General features: G+C 38.7%; 1 protein-coding gene across 1 annotated transcript; it reads left to right on the top strand.

The window, feature by feature from the left end:
• Nucleotides 1-781: 781 nt before the first annotated feature.
• Nucleotides 782-19,160, top strand: LOC121389327 (mesenchyme-specific cell surface glycoprotein-like). Its single transcript, XM_041520923.1, has 12 exons — nt 782-941; nt 2,968-3,189; nt 3,589-3,787; nt 4,344-4,473; nt 8,858-8,972; nt 10,716-10,877; nt 13,160-13,225; nt 14,655-14,890; nt 15,792-16,012; nt 16,807-16,904; nt 17,476-17,502; nt 18,915-19,160. The coding sequence occupies exons 1-12, from the start codon at nt 782-784 to the stop codon at nt 18,983-18,985; spliced, it is 1,707 nt and encodes a 568-aa protein (XP_041376857.1). The 3' UTR covers nt 18,986-19,160.
• Nucleotides 19,161-23,043: the final 3,883 nt, after the last annotated feature.

Raw genomic sequence — 23,043 nt, 5'->3', positions numbered from 1 at the left:
TTCATTTTATTTCCTGAGATATTTTTTTTCGTATGAACGAAATGTTTTAAAGACAAAATCCAGTTTGGGCTTCTTACAAATATTAAGACGACCAGAAACATATTGAACATACAGACACTGATATTCTAAACAAGAAAATATATTTAATATGAAAGTTTAATCGTAGAAATATTTTATTAGTCGGAAACATCTTACAATGCAGCAAGCTCAGGAATGTTCCTTTAATATGATTATTGTACAAATGGGCATGTAACTAGTTAGAAAACGTTATACGCTTAACCCAAACCCTAATCATAATCCATGTCAACAATTTTAACATAAACGAAGGAAATGGTTTATTTAACGACGCACTCAACAACATAAACGAAGGCAGTTAGACCAATATCCACAAACCAAATATAACAACATTGAGTCAACATCTAAAGGCAAAACATATATTTGTGTTTAAATAAGCTTTCAATTTGGAAAATCATCTTATTAAATTACCCAAAAAACTCTGGATCATCCTTTCAAAATTCAGAAAACGAAAGCATTGTTTCCCTATAGAAATTGGACGCAGAAATAGTAACCCACTGTCGATAATAGAATATGTAATGATAGTACCTAATATTTATTTGTCGTTCTTATTTCAGAGATAATCATTATCTTCAAACACACAAAACCGGATTTTCTAGCACTTGTTTGCGAATCGATTTGTGTCCATTGCACACAGGAGGATATTTTGAAGATTTTGTTTGCAAGAATGAACTTTCTCTTGACGTCACTTCCGTATGTAGTCCTTATGGCTACTGCTGCGCAGACATTCAGTGTGTCCCTCACCAACCCGACAACTCTGTATATTCCATACAAATACAAGGGAAGCGAACCTGTATACAAGGTTGATGAAAACACCATAGAGCAGATGGCCTACGACTCAAGTGATAAACTTGTATACATTGTTGGTATGTAGTGAAAACTAGAAAAACGCCATCGAGGTTTAAGTTTATAACTCAATTCAGCGGGAAAATATGTAGCCCATTGTTTTATTTACCAGGAACACAGTGCATAACATGCATACACACACACATTCATAGTATGAATCATACACACAGAAGCGCACATACACTCACACAAGTATAGACACGCACACATATACACACGTGCACTCACAAATGCAGAGAGAGAGAGAGACAGAGAGACAGAGAGAGAGAGAGAGAGAGAGAGAGAGAGAGAGAGAGAGAGAGAGAGAGAGAGACGTATGCCCATACACACACATGCCTCGCCTTTGTAGTATTGGACAGGAATCATCGTGATATACGAAACACCTTAGAAATGACGAATCATGCACAATAACGTTGAAATATGCTATGTCATAAACTGTTCAAGTCGGTCACCGCTGGTCCTAACTGCGCATGATTTCCTACAAACAGTGATCGATTGGTCCACCGTCTGGTTTCATCATGATCACGGCACGCAGACGTTTACTCCATGACAGGATACCACATGCCACTGCCTTTGATGTACCAGTCGTGGTGCGCTCGCTGGAACGAGAAATAGCCCAATGGTCCCATCAACGGGGATCGATCCTAGATTGACTGCGTATTCCTGTCACGGTTACTATGGGGGCCCATTCTCTGATTGGTTTTTCCCATCCCAACCAGTGCACCACGACTAGTATATTAATGGCCGTGTTATGTGATGTTCTGCTTGTGAGAAAATGCGTATAAAAGATTCTTGCTGCTAATGAAAAAATTGTAGCTGGTTTCCTCTCTAAAATAATATGACAAAATTACCAAATGTTTGACATCCAATAGCCGATGATTAATAAATCCTGTTGTCCTACAATAGTTATGTTTCGTCATATTCCCATCTGATATCTATTTCAGTGGTAAAACGTTTCCCTGATACGCAATCAATCTAGGATCGATCCCCGTCGGTGGGCCCATTTGGCTATTTCTCGCTCCAGCCAGTGCACCACGACTGGTACATCAAAGGCCGTGGTATGTGCTATTCTGTCTGTGGCATGGTGCATATAAAAGATCCCTTGCTGCTAATGGAAAACTGTTACGGGTTTACTATAAGACTATACGTAAAATTCTCCAAATGTTTTACACCCAAAAGCCGATGATTAATAAATCAATGTGTCGTTAAACAAAACAAAATTTATTTTATAAGACAGTTATAACCTTTTCCGTGTTTCAGAATAAAATTCATTGCTTGACGAATATAACTGGCCGTTAACTAATATAGTCCAGTGTATAAATGTATTCCAAAATAATACCAAAATACTTGCCAACTTCTGCATTCTCTGATCTCATATTACCGAAGTTAAATACTTATACAGTCCTTGTTTTTGTCCAAAAATAAATGTCAGTTTGTCTGCACGTTATACCTGTGTACTGCAATAAATATTAACGATATTCACTATCATGACGTATATCGATATAGCTGTCTACAAGAGATCAATATCATGAGTATACCATAAAATAAAACTGCTAAATTTAACAGTAGCAGAGTACCAGAGACTGTTTTTAACTTGATTATGTTACAGCCATGAATTATTAAAGTTTCACCTAGACCGTTGAGAAATAATTAAAACAGAAGAGGTGGTATATGTTCACCTTGTAGTATACCTATACTAGTATTACATAAAATAATATTCTATATACAGCGAGAAAGAAGTATAATCATCTAAAATGTCATTTGAAATAATATCTGTAGCAACTTTCCATCGTTTTATGTGTTATTTGATTACTATTGTCACATATCATGGTAGTTGTTCAGGTGAATACTTCTGCTCGATTAATTTACGCGCGGACCAAATGGCGTCGATACTTCGCGAAATCGTGGGATTCTGCGAAAAAAGGAAGGGTGATAGCGGTGAACGTGGATGGGTAGGGGGCATAACAAGTTTGAGAAACTAGATTGAGCAAGATAATCGTATTCATTTGAAAATGTATAATGAACATTACTTTTGTTAATTTTAAGGTCGATCAATGGTGAACGTTATTGACATATCGAAGCCGGACAATATGACCATTCTTCATCACTTCACGCTGGACAATGCGGATCTCACAGACGTAGAGACGTGCGGACGTCATGTTTTCGTCTCTTACAGAAGCCTATCTGTCAAAGAATCCGGGAACGTTCTCGTGTATGAGAAATACAATAAAACAGAGCACAAAATGATTTTAATACACGACATCACAGGTGTGTGCTGTGTCTGTTTATATATGCCTGTCTGTCTGTCTTTAAGCATGTATGTATGTATGTATGTATGTGTGTGTGTATGTGTGTATGTATGTATGTATGTATGTATGTATGTATGTATGTGTGTGTATGTATGATGTATGTATGTATTGATCTATGTATGTATGTACCAACCTACTTACGTGCATGTGTTTTGGTGAGGTTTTTGTTCTGTTGTTTGTTGTTGTTGTTGTTGTTGTTGTTTTTATCGGATGGGGGTGCATAACTGTTTGGTTGTTTTATTGTTAATATTATAACATTTTGTATGTTGTTTTTGTTTAGTGTTTGCTTCTTCTTCTTTTTTTAGGGGGATGGACGAGATGTTGTTTTGTTAACTGTGTTGTTTCTGTTTTCTTCCAGTGGGTTCCATGCCGGATATGATCCTCCCCACACATGACTGCAGCCGTATTGTAGTTTCCTTGGAAGGGAACGCCTATGTATCCGGAGGAGCCGTGATCGATCCTCCAGGAAGAATCGGTATAATCTCCTTCCCAGGTGGATTTGGTAAAGACAAAGAAGTCAACTACACTGAACTGGATTTCTTAAATTACAACAATAGGCATGAGCAGTTATAACAATACTTGTCAGAAATATACGTAATAGTGATGCGCAGTGTTACCGGTACACATTTAGATCTAAGATATGTAATATATAGTGTGTACAAAGAAACATTGATGGCCAAGGAGGATCCCTTTTCGAAATTAGTATATAGCGTCACATTATGTTTTTTGTTTTTTTTGTTGTTTTTTTTAAATGGCGGCAGGGTTAGTTTTGTTTAGGTTTTGTTGTTGTTGTTCTTCTTCTTCTTCTTTTTCTTCTTTATGTTCTTGTTCTTGTTCTTCTTCTTCTTCTTCTTCTTGTTTTTGTTGTGTGTTTTTTTTTTTTTTTTTGGGGGGGGGGTTCTGGGGGGGGAGGTTTGGTTTCTATGTGCAATTTTTTATTACATTTATTTGAGATGAATAACTCAAATTAACAAAATACAACAGAAAAATATACCCTAATAATGTGAGATACCATAACAGAACAAAATTACTCTCTAACCGTCGCTTCTTTTAAAGAACATGTGCTGTGTGTTGGCAGTAAAATGAAGTCCAAAATGTATCGTATCTCTTCAGAGTGGCCGACCTCGAGAAAACAGGAGTAAGGTTTGTGTATCGAGAAAACAACAATTCATTTTCCAATGACGTGGAGCCAGAATACTTGGCCATCAACAAAGACAGCACGATGGCATACGTTGGACTTCAGGTATTATTCTTTGAAGCTGGTATAGGTTGCACTGTGGTGGCACCGGTGGGGCCATCTTCATAAATCAAGGCTAATATTCGTTCCTCGTATTCAGCCTTGATACATGTAGTCAAGATTACTGATATCCACTACTAGCGCCCTCTATTGGAAGAAAATTTGTAACACCGATTATGTCCCTTACACGATGACATCGCTGACCAATCACAGCATCGGTAACATGTGACAATCTTGAAAGCAATATCAAAAATTAACCGCCGGACGCTGACGCTGCCATCTTTGTTTACAATAACAAGGGAATCTATAAGGAGCGTTGCGATTCGTTGCTATCAGATCTCATCGCATCCAGTGAAATCTAAGCATTTTGTGGCACGACTTCTTGACGACATGTATCAAGGCTGAATACGAGGAACGAATATTAGCCTTGATTTATGAAGATGCGGTGGGGCAGGATATGCTCAACTTTCGCCAACACCTGATATCACCACTATTTCGACAGCGATTCATGAGTACTGGTCATCAAAGCTATATGTATTCCAGTGAACTCTGCCCAGGGCTTGTTTCGATTTATTGTACTGGTCTGGGAGTTGTAGTCCTTTTGGCGGTGCAAGGATGCATTGTCCAGTAAAGGATTTCACAGGGAGTGGTTGTCCTCCTATAGACGAGGCACTAGACAGAGATTTATGGAATCATCCACTGTGTTTCAAAATGTCCACCATTGTGCAGAGATACCGTCTCGATAGCGAATAGCAATATCGTGTTTCAGATTGTACTAAACAAGCCAGTTCCGTGTCAAAGTTCGAGATAAACCGTTACATATTTACGGAGAATAAAACGTTGTGGCTCTGATTGGTAGATATATGTGACATTGACTATTTGTCAAAATACTATTATCCATTGCCAATAAACAAACCCACTTGTGCATGGTATCCCCAAAAATGGAAGTGCAATTGATCAGCTAAAACGAATGCTGCTAATAAAAACCTTCATTAAAGGGAAATTCCTGAGTCTGAAGATGTTATTGACTAACAAAGATTTTTTAACCATTGTAATTACATATCAAATATATTTTTCTGCATAAAATATTAGTGGCTGTATATTATACGTGTTTCTGATCGTTCTAATATTTGTACTACATGTAGTTTAAATTTCATTTTATTTCCAAACATTTTATTTTTTCGTACGTACGAAATTATTTGAAAACAAAATCCACTTTGGGCTTCTTACAAATGTTAAGACGACCAGAAACACGTTTAATATACCATTGAGAATTGACCATTAATCCACACTGAGGGCATGTGTAAGGTATCCACACTGTCTTCTCACTCACTAACCAATAACAACTAACCATTAATCCACATAGAGGGCATGTGTAAGATCTTCACACTGTCTTCTCTCTCACTAACCAGTAACAACTAACCATTAATCCACACAGAGAGCATGTGTCAGGTCTTCACACTGTCTTCTCTCTCACTAACCAATAACAACTAACCATTAATCCACACAGAGGGCATGTGTCAGATCTTCACACTGTCTTCTCTCTCACTAACCAGTATCAACTAACCATTAATCCACACAGAGGGCACGAGTAAGGTCTCCACACTGTCTTCTCTCTCACTAACCATTAACAACTAACCATTAATCCGCACAAAGGGCATGTGTAAGGTTTTCACACTGTCTTCTCTCTCACTATCCAATAACAACTAACCATTAATCCACACAGAGGGCATTTGTAGGTCTTCACACTGTCTTCTCTCTCACTATCCAATAACAACTAACCATTAATCCACACAGAGGGCATTTGTAGGTCTTCACACTGTCTTCTCTCTCTCTAACCAATACCAACTAACCATTGATCCACACAGAGGACATGTGTAAGGTCTTCACACTGTCTTCTGTCTTCTCTCTCACTAACCAATAACAACTAACCATTAATCCACACAGAGGGCATGTGTAAAGTCTCCACACTGTCTTCTCTCTCACTAACCAATAACAACTAACCATTAATCCACACAGAGGGCATTTGTAGGTCTTCACACTGTCTTCTCTCTCACTATCCAATAACAACTAACCATTAATCCACACAGAGGGCATTTGTAGGTCTTCACACTGTCTTCTCTCTCTCTAACCAATACCAACTAACCATTGATCCACACAGAGGACATGTGTAAGGTCTTCACACTGTCTTCTGTCTTCTCTCTCACTAACCAATAACAACTAACCATTAATCCACACAGAGGGCATGTGTAAAGTCTCCACACTGTCTTCTCTCTCACTAACCAATAACAACTAACCATTAATCCACACAGAGGGCATTTGTAGGTCTTCACACTGTCTTCTCTCTCACTATCCAATAACAACTAACCATTGATCCACACAGAGGGCATGTGTAGGTCTTCACACTGTCTTCTCTCTCACTAACCAATACCAACTAACCATTAATCCACACAGAGGACATGTGTAAGGTCTTCACACTGTCTTCTGTCTTCTCTCTCACTAACCAATAACAACTAACCATTAATCCACACAGAGGGCATTTGTAGGTCTTCACACTGTCTTCTCTCTCTCTAACCAATACCAACTAACCATTGATCCACACAGAGGACATGTGTAAGGTCTTCACACTGTCTTCTGTCTTCTCTCTCACTAACCAATAACAACTAACCATTGATCCACACAGAGGGCATGTGTAAGGTCTCCACACTGTCTTCTCTCTCACTAACCAATAACAACTAACCATTAATCCACACAGAGGGCATTTGTAGGTCTTCACACTGTCTTCTCTCTCACTATCCAATAACAACTAACCATTAATCCACACAGAGGGCATGTGTAAGGTCTCCACACTGTCTTCTCTCTCACTAACCAATAACAACTAACCATTAATCCACACAGAGGGCATTTGTAGGTCTTCACACTGTCTTCTCTCTCACTATCCAATAACAACTAACCATTAATCCACACAGAGGGCATTTGTAGGTCTTCACACTGTCTTCTCTCTCTCTAGCCAATACCAACTAACCATTGATCCACACAGAGGACATGTGTAAGGTCTTCACACTGTCTTCTGTCTTCTCTCTCACTAACCAATAACAACTAACCATTAATCCACACAGAGGGCATGTGTAAGGTCTTCACACTGTCTTCTCTCACTAACCAATAACAACTAACCATTAATCCACACAGAGGGCATTTGTAGGTCTTCTGTCTTCTCTCTCTACTATCCAATACCAACTAACCATTAATCCACACAGAGGACATGTGTAAGGTCTTCACACTGTCTTCTGTCTCTCTAACTTCTCTCTCACTAACCAATAACAACTAACCATTAATCCACACAGAGGGCATTTGTAGGTCTTCACACTGTCTTCTCTCTCTCTAACCAATACCAACTAACCATTGATCCACACAGAGGACATGTGTAAGGTCTTCACACTGTCTTCTGTCTTCTCTCTCACTAACCAATAACAACTAACCATTAATCCACACAGAGGGCATGTGTAAGGTCTCCACACTGTCTTCTCTCTCACTAACCAATAACAACTAACCATTAATCCACACAGATGGCATGTGTAAGGTCTTCACACTGCCTTCTCTCTCACTAACCAATAACAACTAACCATTAATCCACACAGATGGCATGTGTAAGGTCTTCACACTGCCTTCTCTCTCACTAACCAATAACAACTAACCATTAATCCACACAGAGGGCATGTGTAAGGTCTTCACACTGTCTTCTCTCTTCTCTCTCACTAACCAATAACAACTAACCATTAATCCACACAGAGGGCATGTGTAAGGTCTTCACGCTGTCTTCTCTCTCACTAACCAATAACAACTAACCATTAATCCACACAGAGGGCATGTGTAAGGTCTTCACACTGTCTTCTCTCTCACTAACCAATAACAACTAACCATTAATTCACACAGAGGGCATGTGTAAGGTCTTCACGTTGTTTTCTCTCTCACTAACCAATAACAACTAACCATTAATCCACACAGAGGGCATGTGTAAGGTCTTCACACTGTCTTCTCTCTTCTCTCTCACTAACCAATAAAAACTAACCACTAATCCTTACAGTTCTATAATATCTGACGTACAACATACTCCCTCTCTCAATTACCCCCTAAATAAAAAAACAAATAAAAACAAACAAACAAGCAAAACATAAAACAAACAAAACCTCAAAACATGAGCAATTTTACCATCACTTTGCACCGTATTATTGTGCTTCAGGGATTCTAGCATTTTAGACCACTTCTAGTTTTGCACTGGTATCCAATTTCCTAAGCAAAATTTGCAATGATTTCGAAATAGTTTTATCATTTTTGAGAGTTTATTATCAATAATATTAGCAAATATGTGTTTTATTATTATTATATATAGGAAAACAACGCCATTGCGGTGGTGGATTTAACACAGATGAACATAACGGCCGTTCATGGGTTGGGTTTCAAAAACTGGAACAATTCCTTTTTGGACCCAAGCGACAAAGATGGCGGTAAGTTAAATTCTGCCAGCAGGAGGAAACAAAATAAGGTACTTTACTGTTACTGGTGTAGTTACTGATTAGATGATGTTGATGGTGTTACCATTGTAATTGCTGAGTTGAGTTGGGGTTGTTGTTGTGTGTTGTTGTGTGTGTGTGTGTGTGTGTGGGGTGTGTGTGTGTGTATGTGTGTGTGTGTGTGTGTGTGTGTGTGTGTGTGTGTGTGTGTTTGTTTGTTTGTTTGTTTGGGGATGGGTTGACGGTGTGTGTCTATTTTCGTCAATTTGTAAAGTTACTTATATTTCTATTTTAATTATTAATCTACAAAGTTTAACATTATGACTGCATTAAATTTCGTACAACGACAATAAATATATAACACTGTACACACAAATATCACCGCAAGGTTCGAAATTAAATAATATTTACTTCTCAAAGTTTAATCTTGACGCAAAGACAAGTAATTGAGAAGCATTTCTAGAACCCAGGTATTGATAGAAATGTTATAGTTGTATAATACATGAATTCCAGAAGATGGAAAGTACAAGCTGCCCGTGAGTCTGATTCTCATACAAGTTTGTTTTGTTTAACGATACCACTTGAGCACATTGATTAATTAATCATCGGCTATTGGATGTCAAACATTTGGTAATTCTGACCGTAGTCATCACAGGAAATCCGCTACATGTTTTCCTAATGCAGCATGGGATCTTTTATATGCACTTTCCCACAGACAGGAAAGCACATACCATGGCCTTTAACAAGTCGGGATGCACTGGTTGGAACGAGAAAAATCTAATGAGTTGAATGAATCCACCGAGGTGGTTCGATCCTGGAACGCAAGCACCTCGAACGAGCACTCAACCGACTGGGTTAAATCCCGCCCCCTGCTTATCATAAAGTATGCAGTGTGTTTTGAGCAGCAGTTGTCTCTTTTAGGGCTGGGACGTAGCACAGTGATAAAGCGCCCGCTCGATGCGAGGTCGGTCTGGGATCGATCCCCGTCGGCGGGCCCATTGGGCTATTTCTCTTTCCAGTCAGTGCACCACGACTGGTATATCGACTACCCTATCTGTGGAATGGTGCATATAAAAGATCCCTTGCTTCTAATCGGAGAGTAGCACATGAAGTGGCGACAGCGGATTTCCTCTCTCAATATCTGTGTGGTCCTTAACCATATGTCCGACACCATATAACCGTAAATAAAATGTGTTGAGTGCGTCGTTAAATAAAACATTTCCTTTCTTCCTTCAGTTGTCTCTTTTGTTTCCTGTCAATTCCGACCACCTTCAGTGTACGGCTAACAAAGTCCGCATATTGAGATATTGTTGTTGCTTTTTATTTCTTTTGTTTGCGAGGTTTTTTTCGGGGGGGGGGGTCGTTTTTTTTGTGTATTTGTGTTTATTTTTGTTTTGTTGTTTTGGGTTTTTGGGGTTTTTTTTGTTGACGGTGTGTTTTGTTTTGCATTGTTTGGTTGTTTTCTCTTTTCTTTTCTCTTTTCTTTTTTCTTTTCTTTTTTTGTTTAAATATAATTCCAAATTTTCATAATAAAAGAAATATCTGATAAATTTTAATTTTGTATGCGGTTGCGATTTACTTATTATTTGGACTCGGTTTGTTTTCCGTCTCAACCAGTGTTCCATGACAGGTGCATTAAAGTTAATGGTATGTACTGTTCTGTCTTTCCAAAAAATGCATATAAGTTTGCTGCTTTATAGTTATGACTAGTTTACGTTCACCATTTTTTATTTGTAGGAATCAAGATGGGCGCCTGGCCCATATATGGGATCTATTCACCCGACGCCATTAAACTCGTCACGTGGAAAGGCGTGGACTATATTGTGACAGCCAATGAGGGTGGTTCTAAGGACTATGACGATGTCTGGACAGAAGAAAGAAGAGGTCACGATTTCACAGGTACAGCACAGCGAGTAGAGTTCGCTTTAAAGGAACATTCCTGAGTTTACTGCAATTTTTAAGATGTTATCGACTAACAGACATTTTAACGATTGTAATTGCATATCAAATATATTTTTCTGCATAAAATATCAGTGGGTGTATATTAAACGTGTTTATAATAGTTATATTATTTGTAGTAGGTTAAATTTCATTTTATTTCCTTTTTTTCGTACGTACGAAATTATTTGAAGACACAATCCAGTTTGGGCTTCTTACAAATATTAAGATGACCAGAAACACATTGAATATACAGACACTGATATTCTAAACAAGAAAATGTATTTAATATGTGTCACGGGGATCCTATAAGACCCGTAACTGAATGAAACACGATTATCCAAATATCTCTCCTAACTGTATATCTATTAGATCTCTCTGTAACGGGCAGTTATACCCGCGTGGCTCGTCTGGGTATGATCAGAGATAAGATCTTATATAAAGTATATGTAATATAGCACGTTTAGTTCACTAGAAAACACAACAAAAACACTATACACTTTGGAATCTGTATTACTACTACGCACACAAATGTACTGCCGCAGTAGTTAATTAACAACAACAAATATAATAACAACCCAGAACTAATCACTTAATTAGTTAATCACTAGGTGTCTAGTTTACACAATATTCTTATCACTTCACCGTGACACAACACCCACACGTGTGATCATTGAGAAACGCTTCCAGGGGAACTTAATTAATAAAGGAATTACTACTCTATTCCTAACTGGTTAATTTTTAATTAACCCTTAACTACTCATTCAGTAACCTTGTAATACAGAATTAATACTGGTACCTATAACAATAAAGACAATAACCTACAGTTTACCTAGGTCCTCTAGGATGACTGGTTAAGCTTTATATATATTAGAACAGTGAGCCTACAGTTTACTGCGTCAGATTACAGGCAGCACCGTCTAAATAATATTGGTATAATACAGTATTAAAATATTTAAAGTCACATCAATCACATCAAGGTTATACACAGAGCAGAAATAAAATATTTACCAGTCCGGACGGACAACGATCCCCTGGAGCTTTCCTTTTGTTTCTCCCTGATATCTCTAAAACCCTAGCTATTTATCATAAAAGCCGAATATCGCCTGGGGGTACATCGCGGCACCGAATACCTACAGGTGATATTTCCACAGCGACCAAGACGGGAATTTTCCTTAGATGGCCAGACTTGCTGACGCCTAGTTCTCCAGCAATACCCCGAACGTACCAAAACTAGCGGAGGTATTACGTAACTACTGACCACATGGCCTCCGCACCTGGGCTGGGTATGTATTAGGCACAGCTCGACCACGGTCGCGCGGAGGTATTACGTAACAAAGTGCCCACCTGGGCTTAAGTGCATATTGAGACTGCACACGGCTCTCTAAAACAATTAATATCGCCACAGGCGAAAACAAAATTAAGAGCATGTTCCGTCACAATATGTAAGTTTAATCGTAGAAATATTTTATTAGACTGAAACATCTTACAATGCAGTAAACTCAGGAATGTCCCTTTAATTTACGGCAATCTGATCAACAAAACCGTTATCCGCGATTAAAGGGACATTCCTGAGTTTGCTGCAATTTTTAAGATGTTATCGACTAACCGAGACTTTTTAACGATTGTAATTACATATCAAATATATTTTTCTGCATATCATATTAGTGGCTGTATATTAAACGTTTTTCTGACCGTTCTAATATTTGTACTAGGTTAAATTTCATTTTATTTCCTAAAAACTATTTTTTCGTACGTACGAAATTATTTGAAGACAAAATCCAGTTTGGGCTTCTTACAAATATTGATATGACCAGAAACACATTGACTATACAAACACTGATATTCTAAACAAGAAAATATATTTAATATGTAAGTTTAATCGTAGAAATATTTTATTAGTCAGAAACATCTTACAATGCAGCAAACTCAGGAATGTCCCTTTAAGATTGCATCTCTGTACGAGACGAATGGACATATGGCAAAATAGTGGTTGGTTGCATGAATCTCTATATAGTGTCTCGTCAGTAGGAGGAATGCCACTCTCGAGGAGATTCGTTGTTGGACGATACATCCTTAAGTTTCTTGCATCGCCACAAAGAAGACTGCCACTCTTAGGCCAGTTTACTAAATCAACACTAGCACAAGACTGAGCTCATTGGAATACATATAGCTGTGGTGACATGCACTCATTACCTGTAAATAATCGAACTGAAGACCTCAATTTTCATTTTCGTTTTCAGATGCAATGCTTTCTGCAGCCGTTGGCGATGATCTTAGGTCAGCCCTCAGGAATGACTCCCAGCTGGGTGAGTGAACACTTTTATTACGTACATAATACTGGGTGAAAATTTACAGCACAAAGGAGAGAATAGAATATTTGTTTACTGACACCTCGGCACATTTTAATCTTCGTCTATGTCTCTGGGTAGCATGCAGTTGTGTCAATATTTATTCAATACACAGGATCATTAAAGGGACATTCCTGAGTTTACTGTAATTTTTAAGATGTTATCGACTAACAGAGACTTTTTAACGATTGTAATTACATATCAAATACATTTTTCTGCATAAAATATTAGTGGCTGTATATTAAACGTGTATCTGATCGTTCTAATATTTGTACTCGGTTAAATTTCATTTTATTTCCTAAGTATGAAATTATTTGAAAACAAAATCCAGTTTGGGCTTCTTACAAATATTAAGACGACCAGAAACATATTGAATATACAGACACAGATATTCTAAACAAGAACATATATTTAATATGTAAGTTTAATCGTAGAAATATGTTTTTAGTCGGAAACATCTTACAATGCAGCAAACTCAGGAATGTCTCTTCAATGCACTTTCTCATAGACATGACTACATATACGTGGGGTCACTTGTTGGGACGGGACAAAAGCCCGTGTCAGTTGTGGGCGATCGATGTTCTGACCCATCACATCTCAGGTCGATTTTTGTTCTAATTCAAGGAAAATGCCCGAATCTTATTCGTATTAGCTATACTGTCAAACAGCTAAATAGGGCTGCAGACGAATCACTATGCATTTTTACATGGATTACAAATAATATTGTGGGTAGAAGATGGAAATATATGGTAAAATGTTTTCAAGCCAGCTCATTTTACTTGAATTTTGCTATAATATTTTCCCGAATTTGATGATATGCACCAGTTGATTTGCAGTTGTAGTTGCAAACATCACCCCCCCCCCCATACACACACACACACACACACACACACTCACACACACACACCCTGTCTCGTAAAAGCTTATGACTCAAGCGATCGCTATACCGTTGAGCAATATCCCACAATTGAGCAATCATTAAACTCGTCTTTATATGACAGAATCAGTCTAATTTTTTGTAACTATTTAGTCACTTACACCAGCTTCAAGTTCAGCCAGCAAACCTTTCGCTAATGTTCGCGAACTATTTGATTGGTTCCCAACCTGGTCATTTGGTTTAACGTGAAGCACATAAACCAGTCTAGCGGGCGTTTTTCTGCTCGCTTTGGCTGAACTCAGCCCAGGTCCTTCCATCAACGCTAAACCAGTATCTGTGTCTGTTTGAAAGTGGATGGCTGTGAGTGGATGATTAGGCTTGGGGACATTGTGTGTGAACGTGGGCGTGCCTGTGTTTTTAACAGTTATAGACGCATAATCTGTTCATTTTATAATGTTGTAAACCTTTCGAGGTATCAATAAACCGTTTAATGTGACAATTACAATACAGGCAGGCTTAAATTCACCGATGCTACAGGGAAAAACTTAAACGGTACGTTTGACGCCCTCTACACATTCGGAGGTCGGAGTTTCTCCATCTTGAGGGCCGACACCATGGAGATGGTTTACGACAGCGGCGACGACGTCGAACGAAAGATAAAGCAGCACAGACCAGAAATATTTAACAGCAAGTTCGTCAAGTCCAAGACACCTTTAAAAACCAGGGACTCAAGGTCACAGTCTAAGGTGAAGCATGGTGTCTTTCCTTTGAGATGCGAAAACGTGTTTGGTTTATTCAATAGTTCCAGGACTTCTAGATTATGATAGCCCCACTCCCATGGCTAGTGATATTCAATGTTGGGCTAATAAATAACTACTTTTGCCATGCCTAATGGCTAGTGATTTTTTTTTTGTCAAATGTTGCAGTCAAGTCCATTTTGTAAATATGAATATCTAGCCCCCACCTCCACCTCCACCCCAACCCCCTAACGTTAGTTTTTTCAAGTTATATCGCTCTCTTTAGGTGGCATATCTGATTATTACTATTATTTAGTAAAATTGTATTAATAAAGTACAGTAGGGCTAGTGAATTTTTAATGGTGGCTAGTACATTTTTAAAATCACTCATCCCATGACTAGTGGATTTTATGAAAATTCTACAAGCCCTGAGTTCATTTTATTATCTTCTTAAACGTACATTTGTGTTACTGCTGTTGTTTTGTTTTGTTTTGTTTTTGTACAGTTTGTTTCTTTGTTGTTGTTGTTGTTTTGGGGTGGGGTTTTTTTTTGTTGTTGTGGAGTTTTGTTTGTTGGTTTTTTGTTGGGGGGTTTTGGGGTGGGGGGTTTTTTTGCGGGGGGGGGGGTTGAAGGGTGGTTCATTCATATACTTAACTGTGATATGCATATGCTCAAATTGTAACATTTTAATTGTGATATTCATTTAATCAAAATTTGATTTTACTTGTGAAATTGATACTTTGCACAACTGGTTACACTGTGTGTTTTAATTGTATACTAATGTTGATCATCAGTTCATTATATTTGTACACCCAATAGCCGATATATTGTTGTGCTGGGTTGTCGTTAAACATTAATTTATTCATGCTGATGTCCTAACAACTCAACTACAACATAACAATATTTTTAGGGACCGGAACCTGAATCGGTGACGTATGGAGTGGTAGATGATCATCTACTTTTGTTCATTGGCAGCGAGCGACCCGGATTCGTATCAGTCTACTCAGTGGCAGATGACATCACCAAGCCTCGCTTTGAGTTTCTTTATGACGGCATCAGTGACGTCGACATGACGTTTCAACAACTGTACGACCAGAGGAAGTTGAACACGTTAGATCCTGAAGACATAAGGTAATAACTCGAATACCTAGATGGACTGCGCTATAGCGCAAATACGCGGTATCTTTAGGATCGATCCCCGTCTGTGGGTTTAGGCTATTTCTCGTTCCTGTCAGATTTTAAGCTATTACGCAACTTGCTTGAATCATGCTTGGGTGAAATAAATTATAACGAAAGTATTTTATTATTATTTAAACTTTATCAAATACAATCGTATACATAACATTTTAGGAGTGGGTAAGATAAGTAAATCGAATTGTTTACATGATATAATTTACACGTATAAATATAACGTTAAACTAACCCACTTTACAAAACGCACATCTGATTTCCAGATGAGCCAAAATGTAACAATACAGTTAGCTAGCAAATATGTTTTAATGGAAGTACCATAAGGTGACTTCAGACTTTAATACGCTAGGTCAAACAACAAATAAGATCCGCCAATAAATGTCCTTGGCCGATGTGTTGAAGGGTACGGTCTACAGCAGGGTCAGTATCATTGACCCTGACGCGTTGGGTAGCTGCCTGAAGTTAACTGAGGTGTGGTTGATCCAGAACACTTCATGTATGATAGTGTTATGTTACTCTGACCCTCCTGTCCTTCCGTCCCCTCTCTCCCACCCTTCCCCTTCCCCTCAGTCTCTCTCTCTCTCTCTCTCTCTCTCTCTCTCTCTCTCTCTCTCTCTCTCTCTCTCTCTCTCTCTCTCTCTCTCTCTCTCTCTCTCTCTCTCTCTCTGTCGATCCATTCTGTCTCAGTGCATATCAGCATGTATGCATGCAAACCTTTATCATAATGGTTTTAGATTTGTGGACGGGTCTTCGAGTCCAACAGGAAAGCCCATTTTGCTGATTACAGGAACCGTCAGTGAAAGTTTAACCATCGTAAACGTGGACGTAACAGGTACGTTCAGACAAATTGAGTCTTTAACATTGAACATGGAATCAAGCAACCCAAAACATTTAGGTGTACCCGATATGCATCAATTACATCTGATTCTGAGCGCTGACAACTAGAAGTTGTTGGAGCCAAAGTCACGGTTTTCACAAACACTGCTTTTAACGTTTGAGAAATTCATCGAAACTTGAAAAGAAAGCCAAATTCATTTATTTATTTTCTTAATTATATAGTTATACACCATACCTGTTACCTGTATGCGACATCACACAATAACACACACGCACACACGCACTCTCACACACAAATACACACAACACACACACACACACACGCAGGGAGACATAGAGAGACGGACAGACAGACAACACACAAACACAATAGCAAATTAGTGGACTAATGAGCCGCAGTCGTCATCAGTTCTAGATATAACCACATCTGAACAACAAATGAATTTTAAGCCGCAATATTTTTATTATCTAATCATTTGGAATAGATCGTCGACATCAGTGTCAATGTTTCAAATTTCGAATGTTTCGTATTGTGTTTTTTCTCACATTCTATTTATGTTTTGCAGACACAATATCGGCGGCAGTAAAACCAGGTATGTACTATACATATATCAAACTAATATTACAAAACAGTTATAAACCCTTCATACTAGTTATTGGGCAGTGTGAAATAGGTTGGGCTGTTTGTCGTTAGCTCATCCTATGCATACACAGCTTTATCTAAAGAGACTGCCCTGAGATTATCCTATTAATACAAAGCTTTACTTAATGGGACCACCCTGAGTTTATCCTATACATACAAAGCTTTACTTAAAGAGACCACCCTGAGATTATCCTATATATACAAAGCTTTACTTAAAGAGACTACCCTGAGATTATCCTATGCATACAAAGCTTTACTTAAAGGGACCACCCCGAGATTACCCTATACATACAAAGCTTCACTTAAAGAGACTACCCCGAGATTACCCATGCATACAACACTTTACTTAAAGGGACTAACCTGAGATTATTCTATACATACAAAGCTTTACTTATAGAGACCACCCTGAGATTATCCTATACATATAAAGCTTCACTTAAAGAGACTACCCTGAGATTACCCCATGCATATTATCCTATACATACAACGCTTTACTTAAAGTGTCTAAATTGAGATTATCCTATACATACAAAGCTTTACTTAAAGAGACCACCCTGAGATTATCCTATACATACAACGCTTTACTTGAAGAGACCACCCTGAGATTATCCTATACATACAAAGCTTTACTTAAAGAGACTACCCCGAGATTATCCTATACATACAACGCTTTACTTAAAGGGTCTAAATTGAGATTATCCTATACATACAAGGCTTTACTTAAAGACACTACCATGAGATTATCCTATACATACAAAGCTTTACTTAAAGGGACTAACCTGAGATTATCCTATACATACAAAGCTTTACTTATAGAGACCACCCTGAGATTATCCTATACATATAAAGCTTCACTTAAAGAGACTACCCTGAGATTATCCCATGCATACAAAACTTTACTTAAAGAGACTACCCCGAGATTATCCTATACATACAAAGCTTTACTTAAAGAGACTACCCCGAGATTATCCTATACATATAAAGCTTTACTTAAAGAGACTACCCCGAGATTATCCTATACATACAAAGCTTTACTTAAAGAGACTACCCCGAGATTATCCTATACATACAAAGCTTTACTTAAAGAGACTACCCCGAGATTATCCTATATATACAAAACTTCACTGAAAGGGACCACCCTGAGATTATCCTATGTACTATCATGTCTGTGGGATGGTGCATACAAAATATCCTTTGCAGCTAATCGAAAGGAGTAGCCCATGAAGTGGCGACAGCGGGTTTCCTCTCTCAATATCTGTGTGATCCTTAACCATATGTCTGACGCCATATAACCGTAAATAAAATGTGTTGAGTGTGTCGTTAAATAAAACATTACTTTTTTTCTGTTTTATATTATTTCAGATTGCGCAGGTCTGGCCGCGATGATTCTGTTGGCTGCTGTCTGCTTCCTCGTGGGTCGTCGCAGTCACTGATTCACTCGGAACTCATCGGCAAAGAATCCGGGATCAACCAAAAAACCCTACATGTCATTGATCAAATTGCTTAATAACAGACACACAAGCACATACGCTCATGCACTCACACAGACAAACATACATACGCGCTTGCGCGCACATACACACAATGACAAACAGACACACAAACACGTACGCTCGTACACAGACAAACGTATAGAAACATACTCGCGTGCACACACACACGCGAATACTTATGCGTATCACACACACACACACACACACACACACACACACACACACACACACACACAGAGAGAGAGACAGACATAGACAGACAGACAGACAGACATACCAAGAGACAGACATACCGAGAGACAGACAGACAGAGACAGACAGACAGAGAGACAGACAGACAAACAGACAGAGAGAAAGAGAGAGAGACACACACACACATCATAAGACTTTAATTTGCGTCACATTTCGCCGCTTTTGGTGCACTAGAAAGAAGCATGTGTATCAGTATAGATCCATTTTCTGGTACCACAGCAGAGGAATCATAGCGAATCAGTTGTATTGGCATGGTTGTCGTTATTTTGGCAGTCCAAGTTATTAAATACATCAGCGTGGGATCAAAGTAAAGTTTGTTTTGTTTAACGAGACCACTAGAGCACATTGATTTATTAATCATCGGCTATTGGATGTCAAGCATTTGGTAATTCTGACAGTCATAGAGAGGAAACCCGCTACATTTTTCCATTAGTAGCAAGGGAACTTTTATATGCACCATCCTACAGACAGCATACCACATATCATGACCTATGAAATAAAAGTCGTGATGTACTGGCTGCCATGAGACGTAGCCTAACGGGATCGACCCTGGACCGACCGCGCACCAGGGGAGCGTTTTACCACTGGGCTACCTCCCGACCCTTGTACATAATAGGACTGTCGTTAGACATGTATTGGATATATGTACCCAAGAGATTATGTTCATCAGTGTAAAGTGTTATACCTGTTCATAATGGAAAGTCAATAAACAAAAAGTATCTAACCAACTACAGACTATTGTGTTGTATTTATTCACTGCAAAAAAGTCAACGTAGAATTTGTGTATAATAATTATAGTGTCGTTTCATCTTATCTTTATGGTATGTGTTATAACAATTAAATAATGTTATGGCATACTTTATACGGACAGAGTATACATACAAAGCTTTACTTATAGAGACCACCCCGAGATTATCCTATACATACAAAGCTTTACTTAAAGAGACTACCCCGAGATTATCCTATACATACAAGGCTTTACTTAAAGAGACTACCCCGAGATTATCCTTAAAATACAAAGCTTTACTTAAAGGCGGCAGTTGTGTTTTATGAAATTAAAAAAGAATGAAATTCGTTTTTAGTAAATGACAAAATTGAATGTTTTGAAATGATAAAAAGTTAAAATTTGTTTTGTTTAATGACACCACTAGATCACGTTGATTTATTAATCATTGGCTATTGGGTTTCAAACATTTGGTTATTTTGTATAGTCTTAGAGAGGAAATCTGCTACATTTTTTCCATTATTAGCAAAGAATATTTTATATGCACCATCCCACAAACAGGAAAGCACATACCACGGCCTTTCATATACCAGTCGTGGTGCACTGGCTGGAATTATAAATAGATTCTATGGGCCACTAACTGGGAACGATTCCAGACCGACCGCGCATTAAGCAAGCGCTGTACTACTGGGTTATGTCCCTCCCCCAATAAAGGTTCAAGCACGCTGTCCTGGACACATCAACTGTATGGCTAAGACTGTTTAATGGTTAGTAAAGGCGGTGACACACAATACGAGTGTCTCGTATAAGAATAATCGACTGACAAGACAAATGTTACGATTTCATTGTGTGGCGTCTCCCTATTGCTTGGAACACACCTACCGACTAACGCCGACTAAACGGTCGCGTCGGCGTTATTCGGTAGGTGTGTGCAGGGCAAAAACGCGACAGACGCGTCTAATCTCCAGTTTTGTCCCGATTAGATTGTCGCGTCGGCTGATGTGTAGGTAGTACTAAACCAAATAACTTCCGGCTGGGTCAAAGTTCGAGGTGCACCCAACTTTTGATACAGAAGTGAACACCACAAGTCCTGTGATTGGTTATAAATGTGAGTGTGTTGGTTGTAAAAAAAAATAGTTTCATCTGGGCTAAAAATGTATGCAATTTTATTTCATCTAGTACCACTGTGTCAAGTAGTCTTGTGCTTGGAACATGTATGGGGTACCTGTAAAACAAAAGTACTCAAATTTTGTGCGGAACTAGGGTAGCCATAGACGCTACCCTTCATCAAAAATGAACAGCTTGACACCCACTTTTTTGTGATTCACTTTAAGGGTGAGGGGTGGTAGTATTTATATCCGTGGCGTTTATGTCGATTGATACGTTGCAGGTAGGAGTTTTAGCCACATATGTTACTATTGTCGTCTATGGGATTTGATTTGGTAGTATACACCCTGTACAGGTGCACATTTCCACACTACTGCCGACACGACAGTCGAGTCGGCGTCAATCGGAAGTTACGCGCCAAGCATAAGACAGAAGCCGGTGTAGTGGCCTTAAATATCCCCAATGAGCTGTTGAAACTCAATCGGTAGACGGTAGACGGTACCAAGAACGCTGATATTTAAACAACTAATGACGAATAACAATATAACTGTTTACAAGAAATTATATAAATTAGTAAACTCTAAAACAACACTGGCCTATATATGAATTATTTAAAATGACTATTACTACCCAAGTATACATCTCTCTCTCTCTCTCTCTCTCTCTCTCTCTCTCTCTCTCTCTCTCTCTCTCTCTCTCTCTCTCTCTCTCTCTCTCTCTCTCTCTCTCGCTGTATGTATGTGTCTGTGTGTGTCGCGCGCGTGTCTGTGTGTGTGCGCGCGTGTGTGTGTGTTTGTATATGTGTGTAAGTGTGTGTATAAGTGTGGGTGTGATCCATATTTATATTACAATGATGTGACATTGCATTATTTTATTGCATTTGTATTATACTACTAGGATTGATCCCCGTCAATGGGCCCATTGGGCTATTTCTCGTTCTAACCAGTGCATCACGACTGGTATATCAAAGGCCGTGGTACGTGCTATCCTGTGTGTGGGATAGTGCATATAGAAGATCCCTTGCTACTAATGGAAAAATGTATTGGGTTTCCTCTGTATGACCGTGTGAAAATTACCAAATATTTGACATCCAATAGCCGATGATTAATAAATGAATGTGCTCTAGTGGAGTGACCGTTAAACAAAACAAACAAACAAACAAACTTGTGTTATACTAGTGTCTCTTGTTAGCCCTATCTTGTCCCTACAGCTTATGTATCATGTTCCTCTTACAACTTGGCAGAACGGCCTGAGTGTAATAAAGTTCTGTTCTCTCCAAAAATTAATAATAAAACAAAAATTCGATTATAGATAATTAATTAACCAATAAAGCCATAGTACGTTTCGTCCAACCCCCCTTTTTGTCCTGGGACCGCAGTACTTAATTGGATATAGGCACGTCAAATACTTTTAGTAAAAGAAAGAAAGAAATGTTGTATTTAACGACGCACTCAACACATTTTATTTACGGTTATATGGCGTCAGACACATGGTTACGGACCACACATATTTTGAGAGGAAACCCGCTTTCGCCACTACATGGGCTACTCTTTCCGATTAGCAGCAAGGGATCTTTTATTTGCGCTTCCCACAGGCAGGATAGCACAGACCATGGACTTTGTTGAACCAGTTATGGATCACTGGTCGGTGCAAGTGGTTTACACCTACCCATTGAGCCTTGCGGAGCACTCACTCAGGGTTTGGAGTCGATATCTGGATTAAAAATCCCATGCCTTGACTGGGATCCGAACCCAGTACCTACCAGCCTGTAGACCAATGGCCTAACCACGACGCCACGGTATACTTTTAGTAAGTAAGATGAATGATGATACCGCATTATGTCCTTTCCGTACTGGACCGCTTGACAGGGCCGTACTCAACGCTTTCTGTCAGTATCATCAGAGCCCGGGTACAC

The sequence above is a fragment of the Gigantopelta aegis genome, chromosome 14 (genome assembly GCF_016097555.1).
Source record: "Gigantopelta aegis isolate Gae_Host chromosome 14, Gae_host_genome, whole genome shotgun sequence".
NCBI classification, from domain to species: Eukaryota; Metazoa; Mollusca; class Gastropoda; order Neomphalida; family Peltospiridae; genus Gigantopelta; species Gigantopelta aegis.
The sequence above is the reverse complement of the archived record's forward strand: the minus strand, read 5'-3'. Positions and strand labels throughout refer to the sequence as shown.

Coding starts and splice junctions, on each gene's coding strand:
- LOC121389327 (XM_041520923.1), top strand. CDS start 782: ATGGCTACTGCTGCGCAGACATTCAGTGTGTCCCTCACCAACCCGACA. Junction 942..2,967: donor TAAACTTGTATACATTGTTG/GTATGTAGTGAA, acceptor GTTAATTTTAAG/GTCGATCAATGGTGAACGTT. Junction 8,973..10,715: donor CCCAAGCGACAAAGATGGCG/GTAAGTTAAATT, acceptor TTTTATTTGTAG/GAATCAAGATGGGCGCCTGG.